General features: G+C 38.5%; 2 protein-coding genes across 3 annotated transcripts; one reads left to right on the forward strand and one right to left on the reverse strand.

The window, feature by feature from the left end:
- Positions 1 to 494: 494 nt before the first annotated feature.
- On the reverse strand, positions 495 to 14,684 carry zer1 (zyg-11 related, cell cycle regulator). Of its 2 annotated transcripts, none has more exons than XM_067375803.1 (16): positions 14,358 to 14,684; positions 11,988 to 12,248; positions 11,760 to 11,910; positions 8,956 to 9,404; positions 8,703 to 8,876; positions 8,505 to 8,619; positions 8,241 to 8,387; positions 6,659 to 6,832; positions 6,351 to 6,566; positions 4,428 to 4,469; positions 3,814 to 3,933; positions 3,551 to 3,666; positions 3,287 to 3,475; positions 3,115 to 3,212; positions 2,925 to 3,027; positions 495 to 2,739 (listed from the first exon to the last, which is right to left on the reverse strand). In XM_067375803.1, the coding sequence occupies exons 2-16, from the start codon at positions 12,152 to 12,154 to the stop codon at positions 2,682 to 2,684; spliced, it is 2,319 nt and encodes a 772-aa protein (XP_067231904.1). In that variant the 5' UTR covers positions 12,155 to 12,248; positions 14,358 to 14,684; the 3' UTR covers positions 495 to 2,681. The 2 variants fall into 2 exon arrangements, with proteins under 2 accessions (XP_067231904.1, XP_067231905.1); XM_067375804.1 differs by having other exon boundaries at positions 496 to 2,739; positions 14,547 to 14,684.
- Positions 14,685 to 15,150: 466 nt separating this feature from the next.
- On the forward strand, positions 15,151 to 22,491 carry tbc1d13 (TBC1 domain family, member 13). The gene is made up of 12 exons (XM_067375805.1): positions 15,151 to 15,176; positions 17,666 to 17,739; positions 17,817 to 17,857; positions 17,946 to 18,007; positions 18,269 to 18,368; positions 18,453 to 18,535; positions 20,125 to 20,284; positions 20,361 to 20,571; positions 20,655 to 20,818; positions 20,984 to 21,144; positions 21,239 to 21,296; positions 21,416 to 22,491. Exons 1-12 carry the CDS (start codon positions 15,154 to 15,156, stop codon positions 21,479 to 21,481), a joined length of 1,203 nt encoding a protein of 400 aa, XP_067231906.1. The 5' UTR covers positions 15,151 to 15,153; the 3' UTR covers positions 21,482 to 22,491.
- The last annotated feature ends 2,200 nt before the right edge of the window (positions 22,492 to 24,691 follow it).

Consider the following 24,691-nt stretch of genomic DNA (forward strand, 5'->3'; position numbering starts at 1 on the left):
GTACTGTTAACATGATGAATGTTTTGTTTCATGTCAGTCAAGTATTTAAAAGTCGTGTTTTCTTTAATGGTAAACTATTCAACCAACAATCAAAAAGTCGTACATTGCTAGAGTGAATGAAATCTCTCGTCTGAAGCACACATGTACAAGCTTACCTGTACCTGACCCCGAACCAAACGTCATAAAGCACTCAATATTCAGTTTTTAATGGTTTCGTAAACCTTTAGGAAAGGTAATGCTATTATTTATCGTGAAGAGTTTTACCTCAGTAATTCGCGCCTTTTCCTGTCAGTTTCCGGGCGCGCGATCGCGACAAATATGGAACAAGTTACGCCACATTAGAGAAAAATTAACGCATTTGTAAATCATAATTAGGACATAAATCGAAGTCCGAACACATCGTAATTATAACGTAATTTTAAACTATGACGTTCCATAATTACGATATTAAAAGTTTAAATAAAAAGTCATAATTATGATTTATCATAATTTCGACATTTTATCTCGTAATTATGACTTAATCTCGACTTTTTACGTCATATGATTTATGATATTTTTCTTATGTGACAGAAAAGGGGTTCCATATTAATAACATTAATTTGTATTTTTAATAATATAAAAACACGTCTGTACACAAAACCAAAAAACTGTTTATTTACCAAACCTGAGAATGAATTTGCCGTTACTTGAAAATTAGTCTGGTACTGATTACAAATTACATGACGAAAATTGTAGTTAATCGAGATTACTAATTTTAATATATTCTGACTACTTTTTGATAATATTGTAATCCAAAAGGGTTTGTCTGACAAAAAAAGTTTGGGAATCACTGCGTTACATAAACAAACAATAATAATCATGAAAACAATAATTTGTGAAGGTCACTGGAAATGATGTTTCACAGCTATATCAGCAGTGTTTAGTAACTTGCATAATTATTCATCTCATAAACTATAATTTTAGAAAGCATCACAAATTTACTTACATGATCATTCTATATTGTGAACACAGTCAAAGCTAAACAGTTCAGGATTATTTAAAAAGTAAAATAAATTTTACAATAAATTTGGAATAATTTACTGCCATTGTGAGAATAACATGTACTCCATAAAAAAGTAACTGTAATCTCATCATGAGCATTTTAAAACATAATATAATCTAAGTACAAGTATTAAACCTTTGGAGTCTGATGACATAATCCAGATTACATGAAATCAGTTACTACACAGAACTATATTATAAGATACACGCAACTGAATGTGGGGTACATGAGAGTACCATGCATTTACCATGATATATATTGAAACTAAAGGACAGGGCAATGATAAAACAGAGAAATAGACACACATTTGAAATGCTCTACAGTAGTTCTGCCAGTTGAAATGGCTTCGATGTCATTATTGTAAAGTACAGGCTTCTGTTCTGTTTGTTCTCATTTACTCACTCTTACAAAAGTGCAGATATTTCCTGCCTAATGAATGATTGTGCATATATCTGCTCCCTATTAATCACCTGAGCCTTACCTGGATTCTGATCCGGATCCAGCAGCAGTCAGTAATCCGGTTCTGACACGCATGACGTCATGAAACAATCACACTTTTTTGTTTTTTAACAGACACATTTATACAAATGAGGAAAAAAAACCTTGTCTAACATTTCCCCCTAAAATTTTAAAACCTTTTTAACCTAAAAACACATATTTAAATATCAGAACAGCTGAAACTGTTGAAGAGATGTTTAACATCATCACTGATCTAAAAACACACTTGATGAGTTATAATGACATCATCATCATCTGTGAGAAATAAAGACAGCAGCCAGACGACTGTAACAGAGTGTTTGACAACTATTATTATTATTATTATTATTATTATTAATCTCTCTTTACACCCAGTGTTGTGTGGACATCTTACTTCAGTACATCATGGTTTTATTGCAGTTCAAAACCGTGTAGAAAAACAATTTAACAGCACAGATAAAAGCACGTCTGATAAACCATCATCGTTCCTGGAGATAAACACACGCAAACGCTGACTCCGAATCGATCAGCTTCATAATGAGATTGCAAATAAAAAGTGAATATGATTAAAAAAATACAACAGAAGAAAGGAAAAAAAAACGATGAACTTCCCCAAAAGATAATCGCTTTAATGACAGATGTGTGATTGAATTCTGAGAACGTGAGTGAGATTTCCAACCGGGAGTCTTTTAATAGTTTCAATAAAAAACTTCCAGACGGAACAAACCCAGAGAACTTTCTTCCCGACACGATGAGAGAGGAACCGAGCGTCTCGACGGCGCTTTCTGATCGATCCCGGGCTTGATGATCACGGAGAGAAGCTTATACGGGTCCATCTCTCTGAAGACGCCAGACAAATAATCAAGGTTGATCCTGACAAGGACACGAGCAGATCGTCCTCCACACACACACACACACACACACACACACTCGGGCACAAATAAAAACAGAAAGAAAACACCCCTAGAATGATGCAGCTGCTGCTGCTGTCCATGTGCAACACAGAAACAAGCCCGACACACACACACACACACACACTCGTGACCTCACTGTAGTGTGACAGACGTGTGTTGTAGGAGAGCAGCGTGACGTCCTCGTCCTGATCCGTGCCGTCAGTGCCAGTGAGGATCATCATCATCATCAGATGAAGTCCGCTGCACCTTTACCTGCTGGTGTCCATGGGATCCTCCTTGAAGTTCTCACACTGATCCATCACTTTCCTGCACACAAACACACGCAAATCAGTGTCACATGTGACGACACAAACATTCAGCATGAGGATAATTCATGAATCAACTGCTCAAAAGAGTCACGATTCAGAGTCAAATTATGCCAGATTGAAATCAGTGTAATTAATTCATAATTGTGAGTTAATGTGTGTGTGTGTGTGTGTGTGTGTCAGTACCGCGCCATGTCCTTGGTCTCTTGGTGTGAAGATTCCAGCTCTAGAACTTTCTGCAGCAGAATGATTCCTCCCTCCTTGATCAGCAGAGGGCAGTATTTACTCGCTGCAGTGAGAACAGTGTGTCCGTCGTCACGAGGAGTTCAGGCTCATCGCAATCAAAATTACAAGTATGTATGTGTGAAACACTCACGGTAAACTGACACCAGGTTATAAAGCGCCCATGTGGCCCAGTGCTGACTGACCGGAGCGCCGCTCTGAGGGAGGAGACGCAGGATGGGCTCAAACGACCTGCAGACGGACAGTGAGGGGTCAGTGATCTCTCGGATCATGTGATGATCGAGCTGTATTTCAGCCTCACACACCTGTAGTTGATGTTGCGTCGCGAGCTGACGTCCCAGCTCCGGATGGCCGCCCACATTTTGTCCATGACATGTGACCTCTTGGGCTCCTCCATGTCCCAGGCCTCGGGCCCGTCAAACATGATGTGCGACAGAACTCCGCAGGCGTTGTAGGACACCTCGATGCCGTCCGCCTTACTGTCCAGCAGCTCGCTGAGAGAGAGAGAGAGCGTCACACACACTCACACTGACCTCTGACCTCTGACCCACAGTGAACGACGGTCACACCTGAACACGCTGATGAACTGCTTCGTCAGCAGCTGCGGTCTCAGCGCTTTCACCTCCGCCACGTTACCCAGCAGCCCCAGCATGTTTCGGTGCAGTTCCTGTTTATCAGGAAACTCCTGCGGAAATCAGACAGGTGAAGAAAGAGCAGATGGAAACGGGTCATGTGACGCTAAAGGTATACAGCTAACTAACGCTAGTTCGCTGCCGGACACGGCCGCACAGAGACCGTGAGAGCGAACGCTAACATGTGATCGGCCGCGCACCTTCAGACACTCCAGGAAGAGGTTCATGCCGTTACACTCCAGAAACATCTGGCAGTTATCCGGCGTCTCGTCGGTGATGTTCCACAGCGCGCTCCAGGAGAACTCCATCACCTGATCACACTGAACACATGACAGGAAACGCCATCAAACACTCGTGACTCCATAAATCACACATTAACTGGAATTGCAGCGTTTGTCGAGTGTACGGGTCATTCTGCAGAACTGGTTCAGAGTCGGAAACGTCTTGAAAAAATGTCTTTTTACACAAATTTTGTTTGTGTGCAATTTGTATAATATCCAAGCTACACATTTCTAGTAATCGTGTTGGTAGTGACCACATCACATGACACGATTTAACTCACATACTAAAACATATTCAAATATTAATGATTTTCATAACTGTAATAAATTGTGTTTATTTCCCCCAAATAAATGATTATGTGTTCACTTTTGTCACTACCAGAACAATGATGTCATGTTTCGGTCGTGATAATTTCAGAGACGCCGATCATCACATGGTTATCCAGCACAGCTCTGAGCACATGTGGACAGATCCGGACTCAGTTCTGTAAAATGGCCCACATACAGAAACCCAGAGTTCAGTAATGACGCACCATTCTGTCCTGCAGCTTCTTCTGGATCAGATTCAGCATCGTCTGTGACACAAACCAGACAAACGGATAGATGAGAAATCACATCGTAACAGGAAACGGACCACAACTATCGCTATCTCTTCAGGGAACGCATCCTATGGCAATTACTGTCTCTTCACTGTAAAACAGCGTTAGATAAAATCATTTCATGCGTTAGAACTGGTTGATAAATGCATATAAATTAGTGCTGTCCAAATTAGCGTGTTAAAGCATGCAATTAATTTTTTCTTCAGTTAACTGGGTTGAAATATTTAACAACCAACGCAGCATCTGTTTTTTCATAATTTGGCTAGCGTTACGATAGATGATCACGCTCTTAATCACGCTAATGCTTTTAAACCATTCAAGCAAAACAAACTAGATAAAAAAGATCGTCATGAAAAACTTTGTTAGCTTGAGAAAGCCGGACCAGACAGTTTGAAGAAATTTTATAATCTTGAAGTTAGAAGCTTAAAGTAGTTTAAAGTTTAAGGGTTTTGAAGGAAAAACAGAATATCAGAAAAACAGACCGAAATAGTCAGATAGATAGACAGCATGTTGCTAACATGATTTAACACTGTCTGCGTTTTGCTAACATGATTAGCATGTTGTTAGCATGAATTAACATGTTACAAATTTTGGTAACATGATTTAGTACAGTAAGCATTTTGCTTGATTAGCTTGTTGCTAACATGATTAGCATGTTGTTAGCATTAATTAGCATTTTGCTAACATGATTTATCACTCTTAACATTTTGTTAACATGATTAGCATGTTGCTAGCATGATTTAACATGATACAAATGTTGCTAACATGATTTATCACACTGTTAGCCTTTTGTTAACATGATTAGCATGTTAACATGAATTAGCCTTTTGTTAACATGATTAGCATGTTGTTAGCATTAATTACCATTTTTTACTAACATGATTAACATTTTGTTAACATGAATTAGCATTTTGATAACATGATTTAACATGTTATAAATGTTGCTAATATGATTTAGCACTCTTTTATCATTTTGATAACATGATTAACATGTTGTTAGCATGATTGAACATGACACAAATGTTGCTAACATGATTTACCACACTGTTAGCATTTTGTTAACATGATTAGCATGTTAACATGAATTAGCAATTTGCTAACATGATTAGCATGTTGTTAGCATGAATTACCATTTTTGGCCAACATGATTAACATGTTGTTAACATGAATTAGCATTTTTTGCTAACAATATTAGCATTATTGCTAACATGATTTAACATGTTATAAATGTTTGCTAACATGATTTAACACTGTTAACATTTTGTTAACATGATTAACATGTTAACATGAATTAAAATTTTGTTAACATGATTAGCATGTTGTTAGCATGAATTTGCATTTTTTTGCTAACATGATTTAACATGTTATAAATGTTGCTAACATGATTTAGCACACTGTAAGCATCTGTTTTGTTAACATGATTAGCATGTTAGCATGAATTAGCATTTTTTAACATGATTAACATGTTGTTAACATTTTGCTAACATGATTAACATGTTGTTAACATGAATTTGCATTTTTTTGCTAACATGATTAACATTTTGTTAACATGATTTAACATGTTATAAATGTTGCTAACATGATTTAGCACTCTGTTATCATTTTGATAACATGATTAGCATGTTGTTAACATGAATTAGCATTTTGTTGACATGAATTAGCATGTTTCTAACAACCGTTGCTAGCATGATTTTACACAATGCTAGCATGTTTTAACGTGACAATAGATGGATAAAAAATGTGAGATCATAGAAAGAAAGAAAGAAAGATCTCCATGTGTTTCTATGAAGATATGCAGTTTCAGGTGAACCGCCCCTTTAAGCGCAGGAGGAGAGCGAGCGAACATCTGAACAGCACCTTGACGAATCCCATCTTGCCGACGGCTTCTTTGTGGTCGTTGTCGACCTGACAGACGAGAGCGTTGCACAGGTGGACGGCGATGCGCTGGATGGACTCGTCCTGACGCGCCGGCTCCAGGATCTTCAGCAGCAGCAGATTGACTCTGTGATACTGAAACTCCAGCTCCTCCGGGATACTGAAGTTACAGAGCGTCAGGCAGCAGTTCCTCTGAACCTGCACACACACACACCTGGAGCTCAGTACGGTCTGAACACAAACTGGCAGCTGTGGTCACCAGAACGATCCTGGAAACTCATTGACCTCACCGTGACCTCCTGGTACTGCTCCATGCCGTTGAGCACCACCTGTATGACCTGTCTGCGCAGACGCACGCTCTGGTCGCTGCGGTACTCCGTGTTGGTGAGGTAAAACAGAGCGGCGCTGCCCGTCACCTGAATGCTCTTGTCATATTTATGAGTCTTCAGCGCTGTGATCACCAGCTGAAACACACAGACACACGCGACATGTGACACACGCGTGCGCGCTGGGGACACCGCCGTCAGAGATCACATGACTGCACTTCACACATCTTTAACCCATCTGCGGTCTTCGTTTGGGAAGCACACTCACAGTCTCCACAGACCCCAGGCAACAAAATGTAATTTTTTAACAAAATATAAAAAAACAAACAAACAAATGTCATTTTAATCTGTTTATTAATGTTTTTACTCCACATTTGTGCAGTTTTTGGAGGATTTATCATATCTTTTAAATTTATATAAATAAATAAATTAATTAATTTTTTTAGGTTTTTATACAAAAACAGCTTTTTATGTAAAATTCACTTTATAAAAGACCCACATTTCTAACTTTCATTCATGGGGATCACATGATAATTTGACATGGTTTAGTGTGAGATTTTTGCCCATCTTTTGGAAAATGCAGTTATAAAAGTAAAAAATGATCACTTTATCCAGCAGATGCTGCAGAGCTCCACTATTTGCTGTTTGACTGACTGAAAGACTCTTTTCACAAGTATTTTCAGCTGATTCAGATCTAAATATTATCAAATCACAATTATGACAATAATAATTTTTTTAATATAAAAAAAAAATCAGTTTTTCAATATTGTTACATTATGATGAGACCCGCTTACAAAATGGACAAAATTCATCCTCAAAATCAACATTGAAAAACTTTTTTCAGTACAAAAAAATACTAAACTTTGACAAAAAGTAATTATTATTGTCATAATTGTGATTTGATAATATTTAGATCTGAATCAGCTGAAAATACTTGTGTAAAGAGTCTTTCAGTCAGTCAAACAGCAAATAGTGGAGCTCTGCAGCATCTGCTGGATAAAGAGATCAGTTTTTACTTTTAAAACTGCATTTTCCAAAAGATGGACAAAAATCTCACACTAAACCATGTCAAATTATCCATGTGATCCCCATGAATGACAGTTAGAAACGTGGGTCTTTTATAAAGTGAATTTGACATAAAAAGCTGTTTTTGTATAAAAACCTATTTAAAAAAATATTTATTTATTTATATAAATTTAAAAGATATGATAAATCTTCCAAAACTGCACAAATGTGGAGTAAAAACATTAATATACAGAGTAAAATTACATTTGTTATTTAAAAAAACAATTATTTTGTTGCAAAATTACATTATGTTGCCTGGAGACCCCACAGACCCTGAGTGTGACTTTTTTTCTACACAAACAAAAACAAGATATCGCTCCAATTTTTTTTCTTTGTAGATCTGGAAAGTGTTAATCACTGTACAAAGTTTCATGTAATTTGGACAAGGAGAACATTTTTTTTTATTTTAGCAAACGTCGTAAAAAGACCCCAAAGACCCTACAAGTGTTAAAGACTCTTGATATTCAGCACTAGTGTTGACCTGCAGCGCTCGCAGCAGCTGACTGCAGTGCTGAATCCTGGCGATGTCAAACAGCTGGTTAATGGCTCGATGGGCGAGTTCGGGCCGTTGCTCGGTGTACGCCTCGATAGCGTTCAGAATCTGATCCTCGTTCTTGGAGCCGGTGACCTGAACACACAGGGAAGTGGATTAGAGCACTGGAAACAAACACAGTGTGTGTGTGTGTGTGTGTGTGCGTGTGTGTGTGTGTGTGTGTGTGTGTGTGTGTGTGTGTGTGTGTGGCACCTTGTACGCCGGTATGTGTGTGACGGTGCACAGCGTGGTGTTGTACAGGCCCAAGAACTGCAGCGGCCTCTTCAGCTCCTGGAACGGGTAGATGCTGCTCTTACACGGCTCGATGCTGCAAAACACACAAACACACACGCTCAGATAAACACGGAGGGAACGGCGCTGTGGGAGGAGGTGTCCGGTGGGCGTCTTCACCTCGGCCGGCCCATGGCGTCCTCAAACGCCGGCACTGTGCAGTTATCCAGCATGATGTGTCCAGAGATGTCCAGAGACACCAGATTGACCAAACCCTGCGCGATGCTGCTCAAGATCTTCCTCGTCATCTTGAATTTAGACGTTCTCTGGTTCTCCCGTGAGATATCCAGGTGTCTGCCGACAGAGAGGAGGAAAACGGGATCTAGCGGAAGCTTTGAATCACATGCGTAAACGGATCAGACGTCTCTCTCACCTCAGCCGGCTCATCTGCAGCAGCGTGTGGATCAGCTCCTCCGTCAGCTCCACGTTATACAGCACCAGAGACGCCAGGCGCTCCTTCCACTGCGTGAGGAACGCCGGCCGGGGCAGATGGACGCCCGACAGGTCCAGAGAGCTCAGCGACGGCAGCGGCCTCAGCAGCGCCTCCACGTCCACCTCCGGCGTCAGGCCGCCCAGATTCAGCAGACGCAGACGGTTGAAGCCCTGGAAGCTGAAGTTCTGGTCCACCGTGTGCGGGCGCAGACCCTCCTCCAGATCGTCGTCCTCCTCGCCGTACGCCAGCGGCCCGCCGACCTTCTTGAAGAAGATGTTGGAGCAGCCGAACAGACTGAGCGACAGCAGCGAGTGTCTGAAGCTGGAGAGCGTCCGCAGGCCGCGCGCCGTCAGGTGGTTACAGTAGGTCAGGTGGAGCTCGATCAGATCCTGCACACAGATTTCACACGAATCAGTGGAGCGTCTGCAGACCATCTCAATCTAAACCAGTTTGAGATCGTTTCTGAGAAGCATCTCAGATTCAGCAGTCGTTCAATGAATCGATTCAAAGTCACTCAGAAAAGTTTTAGTAAACATTATATCAACTCAGATTTATTTACACAATACATAATTTCAGAAAATCATAAGGTTAATGTTTATAATATCTTAATGTCTTATGGTCGTAGAGTTGTGTGATAATATAGATTTTGAGACGATATAAACAATCAATCTGTTGAGGCCTTTCTACAGAACTGGTGTAATCTGCTGTCCCACAACCAAAAACACATTTAAAAAGCATTTAAGTATTCAAATTGTAGATGTTTACTAAGATCCTTCTATTATCTATTAAATCCCTCAATAATATTTAAAATATCAGTAAGATTAATATATATAAAATCATCATTTATTGGGTTCTTTCAATTGGGAGGAGTCGGTCCCGAACCCTGACCCCTAAATTTCAATTCAATTCAATATTGAAATATTTTTTGTAATTTGTAGTTTTTAAAAATATATTTTAGATTTTTTTTTTTTTTTTTAATGAAATTAAAAAAAACACATTTATATTTTATTTTTAAATCATGAAACTTTATGGGGGGAAAAGTGTGTTCATGTCACTAGAGAAACAGTGTGTGTTTGAGTCATTGATCTGAGGCTGATTTTAACACACTTCCACATTTCTGATCAGGAGATATTCCTGTGTTCCTCCTCTCACAGCCTCTCTTTCACAGCAGCAGATCATCATTCTGAGTTAAATGTGTTCAGAAGTCTGAAAATCTGTGTGGAGCTTTGAGAACGTCACTAACAAACACCTTTTTCTGCAATTAAGCAAACCTTTTTGGGTGTTTTTCCATTAAATGTAGTTTTTATGTGTGTAAAACTGATCAGATCTGTGCTAGATAACCATGTGATGATTATCATCTCTGAGCGGCTCAAAAGTGTCTGAAATTGTCACGACCGAAACATGTCATCATTGTTTTAGTGACAAAAGTGAGCACACAATCATTTATTTGGGGGAAATAAACACAATTTTAGTACAGTTATGCAAATCATTAGTATTTTAATATGTTTTAGTATGCGAGTTAAATCGTGTCATGTGATGTGGTCACTACCAACACATTACTGTCACTGAAACTGTGCATCACGACCGAAACATGTCAGAAATAAAGTATATTGAATGATCAGCTCAGATGTTATTATAGTGTTTGGTTCGATGTTTATTCAAACTAATGAATTCTTCACTTTGAAATCAGTTTGATAAACTTTATGAGTTTTGCAAAGAAACATTGGATTCAAAATACAACAAATCTCATAAATTACACTTGAAATATTGTTAAAATTGTAATTATTATTAATTTACCTGTGAAAACATTATTTAAAAATAGCAAAAAATATATATTTACGATGTAGATGTAAACAAAATCTCAATAGGTCAATGAGACTCTTCTTATTAAATGATTTATTATTGTGTTTCAGTAGTGACAAATTTAGGGAGAGGAAAAATATTCCAAAACTTTCTGAAAATACAATATGAGAATTAACTGCACAATTACTAGAAATGTGTAGCTTGGATATTATACAATTTGCATACAAACAAAATTTGTGTAAAAAGACACTTTTTCCCCAAGACGTTTCCGACTCTGAACCAGTTCTGCAGAATGACCCGTACACTAGTATATATCGTTTAATGATATAAAACATCTGTTGTCATACGAATAAAAATGATTAAATATGATTTTCCATGTGTTCATTTAGAGAAAAGCTATGCCTTGATTATTTTTAACTAGAACTTCACTGTATTTTATGGCTGAATTTACTTGAGAACTCTCTTTGTTTGGAAAAATCACCATTCTAAGCCTTTCAGAGTGAATATATATATATATATTTCAGCTGTACGATCCAGTGCTGATCTGAACTGAAACACTTATTCAGTATCATGAACACACAATCATACACAACACAAGCTGAAACTGAAGGCGTGTCGGTCAGGTGATCACCTGTTGTACAACCATAAAGAACAAACACTGAAAGTGAAAGTATTTCGACTCCCTGCATGTCTTATTTTTAAAGCTGGTTTGACCTCATAATGTTGAATTAGTGTCATAACTGGCTCTTCCAGTCTTCTCTCTGGTGACACTCTTAAACCCCGCCCCTCATGCTCAGCTCCGCCTCCACTCGAGGCCCACATCTAATCAACATCTGATGCAAAGGAACCGAGTTCCGCCCTACATTTTTGCTCGTCTGATAATCACAATACAGAAAGATCGATCCGTTTCATGATGGAGAAGCTCTCGGCTCGTTCCTCACCTGTTTCCCGACGGCCTCCAGGTCTCGGTCCCGGACCAAATCCTCCCTCAGCTGCAGGCGGGTGATTCTGGTGCTGCGCGGGTCACTGAAGAGCTGGAAGAAGCCGTCCTGCGGCTCAAAGTCGCTGTCGGTGTGCACCAGATCCATGTACCTGTCAATCAAAAGCATCAGCGTCACACCTCAGCACGCGGCACACATCAAAGCGCGATCAGGGCGACCTCTACGTACACGTTCACCAGCCTGTCGCAGATCTCGCTGGGCAGGAAGACGTCCGGGCGCAGGCAGAGCCGGTTCCGCTCTCCGCTGTAGCACATGGTTCTCCGCAGGTTCTTCAGGCAGAAGACGGTGCACAGAGACATCAGGCTCTCCGGGTCGTCTCCTACTTTAGTCGCCATGACGACGGTCGATCAGCAGGACGACAGAACAACAACACGACTGCGGCCCGGATCTCAGGCGCCAGACATCGAGATGGAAGAGAAGACGCTCCACCTGAGCGACGAGAGAAACAGATTATTGATCTGTGATCAGATGAGAACAGAACTGGAACTGAATTAAGCTGGATAACATAAACTCTATTGTCTTTATAGAGCTGCTTTACAGCAGAATTTGAATTTGTTTCATAATTGATTCATTTTGCAACATTGACAGTTATTGAACTGAATTTGTTTCATAATTGATTAACTTTACAACACTGACAGTTATTGAACTGAATTTGTTTCATAATTGATTCATTTTGCAACATTGACAGTTATTGAATTGAATTTGTTTCATAATTGATTAACTTTGCAACATTGACAGCTATTGAACTGAATTTGTTTCATAATTGATGAACTTTATAAAACTGACAGTTATTGAACTGAATTTGTTTCATAATTGATTCATTTTGCAACATTGACAGTTATTGAACTGAATTGAATTTGCTTCATAATTGATTAATTTTGCAACATTGACAGCTATTGAACTGAATTTGTTTCATAATTGATGAACTTTATAAAACTGACAGTTATTGAACTGAATTTGTTTCATAATTGATTCATTTTGCAACACTGACAGTTATTGAACTGAATTGAATTTGCTTCATAATTGATTAATTTCACAACATTGACAGTTATTGAACTGAATTTGTTTCATAATTGATTCATTTTGCAACATTGACAGTTATTGAACTGAATTGAATTTGCTTCATAATTGATTAATTTTGCAACATTGACAGTTATTGAATTGAATTTGTTTCATAATTGATTAACTTTACAACATTGACAGTTATTGAACTGAATTTGTTTCATAATTGATTCATTTTGCAACACTGACAGTTATTGAACTGAATTGAATTTGTTTCATAATTGATTCATTTTGCAACACTGACAGTTATTGAACTGAATTGAATTTGCTTCATAATTGATTCATTTTGCAACATTGACAGTTATTGAACTGAATTGAATTTGCTTCATAATTGATTAATTTCGCAACATTGACAGTTATTGAACTGAATTTGTTTCATAATTGATTAACTTTACAAAACTGACAGTTATTGAACTGAATTTGTTTCATAATTGATTCATTTTGCAACATTGACAGTTATTGAACTGAATTGAATTTGCTTCATAATTGATTAATTTCGCAACATTGACAGTTATTGAATTGAATTTGTTTCATAATTGATTCATTTTGCAACATTGACAGTTATTGAACTGAATTGAATTTGTTTCATAATTGATTCATTTTGCAACACTGACAGTTATTGAACTGAACTGAATTTGTTTCATAATTGATTCATTTTGCAACATTGACAGTTATTGAACTGAATTGAATTTGCTTCATAATTGATTAATTTCGCAACATTGACAGTTATTGAACTGAATTTGTTTCATAATTGATTAACTTTACAAAACTGACAGTTATTGAACTGAATTTGTTTCATAATTGATTCATTTTGCAACATTGACAGTTATTGAACTGAATTGAATTTGCTTCATAATTGATTAATTTCGCAACATTGACAGTTATTGAATTGAATTTGTTTCATAATTGATTCATTTTGCAACATTGACAGTTATTGAACTGAATTGAATTTGCTTCATAATTGATTAATTTCGCAACATTGACAGTTATTGAACTGAATTTGTTTCATAATTGATTAATTTTGCAACATTGACTGTTGTCAAATTGAACTCAATCAACATTGACCTGAATTTAATTTGTTTAATAATTTATTAATTTTGCCACATTGATGCGGTTATCGAACTGAACTGAATCAACATTGAACTGAATTTGTTTCATAATTAATTTTGCAACATTGACATCATTATCGAACTGAATTGAAATCAACATTGAACTGAATTGAATGCTTCATAATTGATGAACGCTGCAACACTGATGCTGTTATTGAGCTGAACTGAATTCGTTTCATAAATGAGGAATATTGTAACATTGACACACACATCTTCATCATCATCTTCACCTTCACCAGCTCTAATCACAGTGACACTCTGTCATATTCTAATGTTTATGCTGCGGCTGCTGTTGTTTACACTCACTGTACCGGGAAAGTGTTCGCGTTAAACGCTGTCTGACGCGTTCTCGTGACGCGTTACTCACATTCAGTCGCTAATAGTGAAGCGGAGCTCCTGATCTGATGATCTGCTGATGTTTGTGTGAATGTTGATCCTGTGAAGAGTGTTAGCGCGCGGGCTAGCAGCTAGCAGCTAAATAAAGCGCGTGAGTTTAACACCGTCGATCCGTGATTGACAGCAGCTGTCGCGAGCGCAGCGTGCGTCTGTCTCTTACCTGACGCCCGCACACCGACTGACGCGCCGCTTCGATTCACAAGAAACGCAGAAATACGAACATGATCTGATGATGATCGCCGCCGCTCTGATGTCAACACAACCTGCGCCACATCCGGGTCACCTGTGCACGCGACACGATCACTTCCTGTCCGGTGTGATTGATTGGGGTACTAAAAAGAAAAAGTGGGTTAATGAAGAAGTCCATTTTAAAATATAACCTGTTTATTACTCTGAATATCCTGACAAGAAACAGACCGTTTATTTTTTTTATTGTAATATAATAAATACACATGTAGATGCATATTAAAGATCTTTAATATGTTTGTAGATTATGTAGAATCAGTCACTGCTTTAGTGTGTGATCAGATATAATCAGACACGAGCTTCCCCTTAAGAACAGTAAATAACGCACTCATAAACTCATTTTAAAATATTCTTTTTAAATTCGTTTCTTTCCTCACTAGTCCTTAATAGTTTGATGTTTTCTCATGTCATCGAGTAATGTGATGTTTGTGATGGTGTTGTAATGAGCGGAACTATAGTGCGCGCGCCAGTGTTTCCGCCGGTGCTGTTTTTCCGGCAGCGCGTGACTGTGCTAGTCAAACATGTCGAGTTCCTACAAAAACAGGTGAGAAACACAATAAACACGCGATAAAAAGCGTATTTTCATTCGAACACACACGCTTTACTTCATCGACACGCTCGACAGACCTTATTTATATCAGACGCGCGGGTGAAGCGTGATGACACAGCTGTGTGTGTGTGTGTGTGTGTCTGAGTGTGTGTCTGAGTGTGTGTGTGTGTGTGTGTGTGTGTGTGTGTGTGTGTGTGTGTGTGAGTGTGTGTGTGTGTCTGTCAGTCAGAAAACATTCGGCTGATTCAGGTGTATTTTTCATATTGAGTTTTCTTTCAGCTTCACATTGTAATACCGCGGTATTTACCGTGTTTATTTGAGTAACGTACCACTATATTTACATTAAAACATGTCCAAAAAGTCCAGTCAGGTTTAGTTTTATAGCCCTTTCACAATACACACCGTTTTAGAGCAGAAAATCATTCATTTTAATGTTTATAATTCACATTGAACAGTTTAGGGATGCTCAATAGCATATTTTTGTGACTCAAAAATAATCAATCAACTAGTCGAAATTTGCTGTATTAATTAAAAGTATAGATTTCTCATTTAAATTCACATTTTGATGAAGTGATATTCATTTTTAAATCCCATTAATTTATGTTTTTGTGTTATGTTTACCTCAGAAAACCATTCCATGACCAGAAATTTGATAGCTAGAAAAATAACTAATATCTGCACTAGATTACATATTTATTATATTTTATTTTTACTCAACTGTTCTTCAATGTTTAATGCATGTTTGAATAAATCATCATGAAAACTAGTTTTTAATGGCAGTCACCATTTAAATTTTTCAAAAATGAATTGGTGTAGAAACATAATTATGTTATTATTATAATAAAACTGCCTTATGTGCAATTTAAATGTTTGTATGACCTGTGATATTACAGTAATGCAGCGACTGTAGAGTTTACAGCTTCAGTTCAGAGAGATTGTGTCTGATATATATCCAAATGAATCAAACTGAATCGAGATCAGAATTGAATCGAATCGCAAGCTTGTGAATCGTAATCAGATCATGAGGTTTGTGTCGATGATTGAGAATCTGACTGAAAGTCTCTCCATAAAGCTTCATTTCTGTTGATTCGTCAGTCTGATGCTGGTAAATGAGCGACAGGATCCGTTAGAGCCGCTGGTGAAAGTTTAACGGCTGGTTATGAGACGCTCGAGCTCGTGTGTCTCTTAGTTCTCGCTTGTTTCATGTTCTTATTAAAAGTGCCAAAGGAATCAATCCGATTCGTCTAGATCTCCAGACTCTTAAAACTTTATTTCTTCTGTGAAACTCAAAAGAATATGTTTTGAGAAACGTCTCTGTTCACACTGAAGAAAGAAAGTCACACCGGTTTAGATGGACATGAGAGCGAGTAAATGATGCCAGAACGATGATTTTTGGCTGAACTGTTCCTTTAAGAGTGCCGTTAGGCGATGATTGGACGGTTTGATCATGTGACTGCAGTGAGAGTCAGCGGCTGTTTCTGGGAAGGAGTTTGAGCTCCTCCAGATATTGATATAAAGATGATCGAGTGTTTTCACAAAGATCTGTGTCACGATGTTCATGTCTGAGTTTATTTCACTTTTTAGATTCTGTCACAACGTCTGGATCCGAAACCTTTCTGTTCCTCATAACGAAAGTCAAGCAAAACACGTTATCAAACGCGTTACTGTAAGATTTTCTGTCATTCTCATGAAGAAGACTGTGTGATGAAGTCGTTTAGGATTAAAGGCGTTTTAAAATGATAAAATGTTTGACTAAATGAATAAATGATCCTGGAATCAGATTAATCTGCATTTGATTTATTCGAAAATATTAAAGACACTCAAGCTCAAATTTGTTCAAGCATTTGACCTTTTACTTACACATTTGTTCATTCAGATTAATATTAATGTTGAATATTAATATTAATTAATCAGACTATTTAATATTCATTACCAATATTAATATAAATCAAAAAATTATTGTTCAAGCATTTTACCTTTACTTATACATTTTCTGATTCAGGTTAAAATTGGTGTTCAATATTAAGAAATTAATTAATGTAAATATTAATAAAAATACTAATGTCCAAGCATTTGACCTTTTCCTTACACTTTTGTTGATTCAAATGAATATTAATGTTCAGTATTAATATCAACAGAAAATATTAATATTTTACCTTGTTCTTACAGTTTTTTTATTCAGATTAATATTAATGTTCAATATTAATAAGAAATGAACGTTCAAGCATTTGACCTTTATTCAGATTAATGTTCAGTATTAATAAATCCAATTAGTTAATATTGAAAATGTTATATATAATAATTATTTATTTATATTAATAAAAAATATTCTTGTCGAGCATTTTACCTTTTCCTTCCACATTTGTTCCGATTAATGTGAATGTTCAGTGTTGGTATGAATGAATCATTTTGTTCTGCAGAATATTGTGTGTGTGATCATGTGATCAGGTCAGATGTTCACGGATCTCTCTCGTGTTCCTCAGGATCCAGGAGTTCAAGGTTTCTCTGAGCGAGCAGAAGATCGATTTGAAGGCTTTACGCGAGCTGTGCTTCAGCGGTACGTGTGGCGTGAGTTAGCGTGAGTTAGCGTGTGTTTCTCCACACTCACTCTCTCTCTCTCTCTCTCTCTCTCAGGGATCCCGTGTGAAGGAGGCATCCGCTCTCTGTGCTGGAAGGTCAGTCTCGCGTCTCTTGAGTTTCACTCGTCATCATGTGACTGAACCGATGAAGAATTGAAATGATAGAAATATTCTCATTCCTCAGATCCTGCTGAATTACCTGCCGCCGGATCAGGCCTTATGGGAGTCTTTCCTGCAGAAGCAGAGGTTACACACTCTTTTACTGCATTTTAGACTCTTTTTATTTGAGGTCTCCAGAAGCAGTTTGGGTAGATTTTGTGGTTAAATGTGTTCAAACACACTGTAAAAGTGCATGTCCTCTCATTTTCACACACTGATTCAAGGACGTTCTGAGGAAATTAAGCTGCAGAATGAGTAAAAGTGACTTTAAAGCTAAAATAGCGTCCCATGTGACCGTCTGTGAAGCACAGGGTCATTATGCTAATGAGCTCGCATCTGATTGGTCAGGGATCTGTACGCCCAGTTCCTGAGAGAGATGATCATTCAGCCAGGAATCGCCAAGGCCAACCTGGGCGTGTCTCGAGAGGACGTGACGCTGGAGGATCACGTGAGTTTCAGAGCTTTACACGGAGCAGAACTCTGAAGACACGTCTGTGTTACTGATCATGTGACGCTCGTCTCTCGTCTGCAGCCTCTGAACCCAAACCCAGACAGCCGATGGAACACGTACTTCAAAGACAACGAGGTTCTGCTGCAGATCGATAAAGACGTCAGGTGAGACAGTTGAACATGAAGAACGTCTTCAAATGTTTGAATAAATGAATAAATGATCCTGGAATCAGATTCATCTCCATTTGATTCATTCGACAATATTAAAGACACTCAAGCTTTTACTCACGCATTTGATGATTAAATACAATATTAATGTTAGACACAATATTACTGTTAAATATATTAATGTTAATCTAATTAATGTTCAATAGTTATATTAATGTTCAGTATTTATAAAAAAAAAAAACATTATGCTCAAGTATTTTACTTTCATCTTTTACTTCCACATTTGTGTGCCGATTCAGATTAATATTAATGAATCCAGTTAATTAATATGAATAATAATGTTTAATATAAGTATTAATACAAAATATCAATGTTCAAGCATTTAACCTGTTTTCTCCTTTTACCTTAAATTATTTTGACTCAGATTAATATTATTAAATTTTTATATGAATCTAATTAATATTAATAATCTTAATGTTCAAGCATTTTACCTTTTTAACCTTTAATATCCACATTTGTTGATTCAGGTTAATATTAATGTTCAATAATAATTTTAAATAATCCAATTAATTAGTATTAATGTTCAATATTAATATTAATAAAACATGTTCAAGCGTTTTACCCTTTTCACATTTTTCTTCCAAATTTGATGATTCAGATCAATAGTAATATTAAATATTAATGTTAAACTAATTAATATTAATGTTCAATGTTTATATTAATTACAGTATTTATAAAAAAGGGTTATAAAAAGGGTTTTATCTTTTACTTCCACATTTGTGTGCCGATTCAGATTAATATTAGTTCAATATTAATATTAATGAATCCAGTCAATTAATATGAATAATAATGTTTAATATTAGTATTAATACAAAATATCAATGTTCAAGCATTAAACCTCCTTTTCTCCTTTTACTTCAAAATTTGTTCAAATTAATATTATCATTAAATTTTAATATGAATCTAATTTATATTAATAATGTTAATTTTCAAGCATTTTACCTTTAATGTCCACATTTGTTGATTCAGATTAATAATAATGTTCAATTATAATATTAAATAATCCAATTAATTAGTATTAATGTTAATCTCATAAATATTAATGTTCAATATTTATATTAATGTTCAGTATTTATAAAAAAAAAGTTCAAGCATTTTACCTTTTCATCTTTTACTTACACATTTGTGTGCAGATTCAGATTAATATTAATGTGCAATATTAATATTAATTAATCCAGTTAATTAATATTAATAATAATAATATTATTATTATTATTAATACAAAATATCACTGTTCAAGCATTTAACTTTTCTCCTTTTACTTCAAAATGTGTTAAAATTATTATTATTAAATTTTAATATGAATCTAATTAATATTAATAATGATAATTTTCAAGCATTTTACCTTTTAATGTCCACATTTGTTGATTCAGATTAACATTCATGTTCAATATTAATATGAAATAATCCAATTAATCATTATTAATGTTCAATATTAATATTAATTTTGAAGTATTTGAACTTTTACGTCCACATGCGTTGATTCTGATGAATATTAATATTCCTGTGTGAATCTGTGCTGTCAGGCGCTTGTACCCAGACATGGCGTTCTTCCAGCGGCCCACAGAGTTTCCCTGTCAGCTCATCCTGGACCCTCAGAACGAGTACGAGACGCTGCGGCGGCGTGTGGAGCAGACCACGCTCAAAGCCCAGACGGTCAACCGGAACCGCAGCGGCGTCACTAACGTGAGTGTGTGTGTGTGTGTGTGTGTGTCCTGGTCAGTGGATGTGTGTGTTCTGAAGCGTCGGATCTCACCTTCAGGTCAGTTCTCCAGGAAAGGCACTAAACCTGTATCCCTCCAACGAGTACGAGGTGCTCCCGAACGGCTGTGAAGCGCACTGGGAAGTGGTGGAACGGATTCTCTTCATCTACGCCAAACTCAACCCGGGCATCGCTTACGTGCAGGGCATGAACGAGATCGTGGGTCCCATTTACTACACCTTCGCCACAGACCCCAACAGCCAGTGGAAGGGTAACTCATTTACTGCTTCCTGGAAGACAACAGCTGTGTTCCCATCCACCTGTTGTTATGTTCATGTGTTTCCGTGTCTGTAGAACACGCCGAGGCCGACACCTTCTTCTGCTTCACCAACCTGATGTCCGAGAACAGAGATAACTTCATCAAAAGCCTGGACGACTCGCAGTGCGGCATCACCTTCAAGATGGAGAGCGTGTTCTCCAAACTCAAGGAGAAGGACACGGAGCTCTACATGAGACTTGTGAGGAGCAGACATCTATTATTACGATACTTTAAATTACATTTAATTATTTGTAAAAGTTTTCCAGTTTCCACTTCACCTGAACATGTCAGATAAAGCTGTTCTGATGGTTATTATTTTGAGTTATTGTGGCATAAACACAAAATCTGTCTGTGTGTCTCACAGCAAGAGCAGAACATCAAGCCTCAGTATTTCACCTTCCGCTGGTTGACGCTGCTTCTCTCTCAAGAGTTCCTGCTTCCAGATGTGATCCGGATCTGGGATTCGCTCTTTTCGGATCAGGATCGGTTTGAGTTCCTCATCCCTGTGTGCTGCGCCATGCTCACGTAAGATCGGTGAAGCTGCTGTGAAGAGATCTGTACTGCATAAAACTTCCTCAATGACTTCACATTGGCTGGTTTTCCCTTTGTGTTTTTGCAGATTGATTCGAGATCAGTTACTGGCTGGAGACTTTACAACCAACATGAGATTACTGCAGGTAACACACACACACACACACACTCACACACACACACACACTCACACACACACACACACACACACACACACACACACTGATATCGCTCTCTCACCTCCACTCTGTCTGCTGTTCTTCAGGATTATCCCATCTCTGATGTTCACGCCATCCTCACTAAAGCTAAAGAACTGCAGGACGGCTTGTAGCAGCCACGCCCCCTCAGGCTCCGCCTCCAGTCTGATGACTGACAGCAGTGCCGCCCATCTGACCCGGGTGGGATCCATCGTTTGCCTTTGTGTGATTGAGCGTTTGGTCTTACCGTCTCTCAGGTAGACGAGTGTGTGTGAGTGTGTGTGAGTGTGTGTGAGTGTGTGTGTGTGTGTTTACTGTTGCACTGTTGAACGATTATGAAGACCAACACACTGACACACACACACACACACACTGCAGACGGGACTCCAGAAACACTCCAGAACTCTGATCTTAATTACTACAATATAAATATGGAACAGAACAAAAGATTCATCACATCTCCAGTGTTTGATGATGGACTTTATACGGCTGTATTTATATCAGTGATTGTTTACTGTCTTTGTTTCGTTTAATACTTGATCACGTATCTTTCACAAATGAACAAAAATCCTGACTGCGGATTGTTGGAGATTCTCAGCGATTCTCCGGTTCATCCGTGAGGGAATCGAAGCTTCATGCAGGATTTCTCCCTGATCCGGATCAGTGTAAGTTCATCTGACGTGTGGCTTCCTTGAGAAACTCAAGCATGAACTCAAGTTTCATCTGCAGATAAAATGGCGTTAGTATCCCATCATCCCTCTTTCTAGATATGAAAGCAGTCACTCTTCCACTAATAATCTGCGTTAATTTCATCACACTAATAATGATTGGGTGCTCTGCATCTGTTTGAGGGAAACATCCAATCAAACATTATGACTTCAGTGTTTTTATAAATGTGTTGCAATTCACCTTTTTTTAAATGTCATGTTGTTTTTGTATTTTAAATCTGGTTGGGAAATGAAGGACGGATTGATGCTCTTCTTCTTTTAGTGTCTTTGGGGAATGTCTGGCCACACGTGTCTTTCTGTAACCGTTCCTTCATGATGTATATTTGAAAAAGATTGTTTTTCTTTTGCATGTGAAGATGTTTTTGTATGAACGCATCTATAGTTCTTGCCATTGTATATCAATGTTTTTACAGTGCTTGCTGATGCACAATAAAAAAATCCAATCTTAAAATGTCCGTCTTATTAAAGTCTACACTGACAGCGTTACAGCCGTGGATCTCGACTGTGACTCGACTTCTTCTGGTCACACACCAGCTGCGAACTGTCCTTTATATCAACAAAACTGTCTGCACTGCATGAGCGACAGAAAAATGGATTTACTGAGCAAGAAATGAAATTCACCCCATCTATTTTTTAAACTAACGTTATTGATCCTGTGATCGATTCATCTGTGCATTTTCATTTTTAGAAAATTGTTTTGACCTTGTAATTTCTACTAAAAATATATCAGATGCCTGTCCGTCTGTCTGCTTATCTGTCCGTCTGTCTGTCTAACTGTCTGTCTGTCTGTCTGCTTATCTGTCCGTCTAACTGTCCGTCTGTCTGTCTAACTGTCCGTCTGTCTGTCTAACTGTCTGTCTGTCTGCTTATCTGTCCGTCTGCTTATCTGTCCGTCTGTCTGCTTATCTGTCCGTCTGTCTGTCTAACTGTCTGTCTGCTTATCTGTCCGTCTAACTGTCTGTCTGTCTGTCTAACTGTCTGTCTGTCTGCTTATCTGTCCGTCTAACTGTCTGTCTGTCTGCTTATCTGTCCGTCTGTCTGTCTAACTGTCTGTCTGTCTGCTTATCTGTCCGTCTGTCCGTCTAACTGTCTGTCTGTCTGCTTATCTGTCCGTCTGTCTGTCTGTCTGTCTAACTGTCTGTCTGTCTGCTTATCTGTCTGTCTGTCTGCTTATCTGTCCGTCTAACTGTCCGTCTGTCTGTCTGTCTGTCTGTCTGTCTGTCTGCTTATCTGTCTGTCTGTCTGCTTATCTGTCCGTCTAACTGTCCATCTGTCTGTCTAACTGTCTGTCTGTCTGCTTATCTGTCTGTCTGTCTGCTTATCTGTCCTTCTAACTGTCCGTCTGTCTAACTGTCCGTCTAACTGTCTGTCTGTCTGCTTATCTGTCCGTCTAACTGTCCGTCTGTCTAACTGTCTGTCTGTCTGCTTATCTGTCCGTCTAACTGTCCGTCTGTCTAACTGTCTGTCTGTCTGCTTATCTGTCCGTCTGTCTGTCTAACTGTCCGTCTGTCTGCTTATCTGTCCGTCTGTCTGTCTAACTGTCTGTCTGTCTGTCTGCTTATCTGTCCGTCTAACTGTCTAACTGTCCGTCTGTCTGCTTATCTGTCCGTCTGTCTGTCTAACTGTCCGTCTGTCTGCTTATCTGTCCGTCTGTCTGTCTAACTGTCTGTCTGTCTGTCTGCTTATCTGTCCGTCTGTCTGTCTAACTGTCCGTCTGTCTGCTTATCTGTCCGTCTGTCTGTCTAACTGTCCGTCTGTCTGCTTATCTGTCCGTCTGTCTGTCTAACTGTCTGTCTGTCTGTCTGCTTATCTGTCCGTCTAACTGTCTAACTGTCTGTCTGTCTGCTTATCTGTCCGTCTGTCTGTCTAACTGTCCGTCTGTCTGCTTATCTGTCCGTCTGTCTGTCTAACTGTCTGTCTGTCTGTCTGCTTATCTGTCCGTCCGTCTGTCTAACTGTCTGTCTGTCTGCTTATCTGTCCGTCTGTCTGTCTAACTGTCCGTCTGTCTGCTTATCTGTCCGTCTGTCTGTCTAACTGTCTGTCTGTCTGTCTGCTTATCTGTCCGTCTAACTGTCCGTCTGTCTGTCTAACTGTCCGTCTGTCTGCTTATCTGTCCGTCTAACTGTCCGTCTGTCTAACTGTCTGTCTGCTTATCTGTCCGTCTAACTGTCTGTCTGTCTGTCTGCTTATCTGTCCGTCCGTCTGTCTAACTGTCTGTCCGTCTGTCTGCTTATCTGTCCGTCCGTCTGTCTAACTGTCTGTCTGTCTGCTTATCTGTCCGTCTGTCTGTCTAACTGTCCGTCTGTCTGCTTATCTGTCCGTCTGTCTGTCTAACTGTCTGTCTGTCTGTCTGCTTATCTGTCCGTCTAACTGTCCGTCTGTCTGTCTAACTGTCCGTCTGTCTGCTTATCTGTCCGTCTAACTGTCCGTCTGTCTAACTGTCTGTCTGCTTATCTGTCCGTCTAACTGTCTGTCTGTCTGTCTGCTTATCTGTCCGTCTAACTGTCCGTCTGTCTGTCTAACTGTCCGTCTGTCTGCTTATCTGTCCGTCTAACTGTCCGTCTGTCTGTCTAACTGTCTGTCTGTCTGCTTATCTGTCTGTCTGTCTGTCTAACT

The sequence above is a fragment of the Chanodichthys erythropterus genome, chromosome 22 (assembly GCF_024489055.1).
Source record: "Chanodichthys erythropterus isolate Z2021 chromosome 22, ASM2448905v1, whole genome shotgun sequence".
Lineage (NCBI taxonomy): Eukaryota > Metazoa > Chordata > Actinopteri > Cypriniformes > Xenocyprididae > Chanodichthys > Chanodichthys erythropterus.

Bases quoted from the DNA above. Each gene is read 5' to 3' on its own strand.
- zer1 (XM_067375803.1), bottom strand. From the start codon at position 12,154: ATGGCGACTAAAGTAGGAGACGACCCGGAGAGCCTGATGTCTCTGTGC. The intron at 9,405-11,759 runs GTGAGGAACGAG...ATCTGTGTGCAG, and splicing joins TGGAGGCCGTCGGGAAACAG to GATCTGATCGAGCTCCACCT. The intron at 6,833-8,240 runs GTCAACACTAGT...TGTGTGTTTCAG, and splicing joins AGCTGCTGCGAGCGCTGCAG to CTGGTGATCACAGCGCTGAA.
- tbc1d13 (XM_067375805.1), top strand. From the start codon at position 15,154: ATGTCGAGTTCCTACAAAAACAG. The intron at 17,858-17,945 runs GTCAGTCTCGCG...CTCATTCCTCAG, and splicing joins TCCGCTCTCTGTGCTGGAAG to ATCCTGCTGAATTACCTGCC. The intron at 20,285-20,360 runs GTGAGTGTGTGT...TCTCACCTTCAG, and splicing joins ACCGCAGCGGCGTCACTAAC to GTCAGTTCTCCAGGAAAGGC.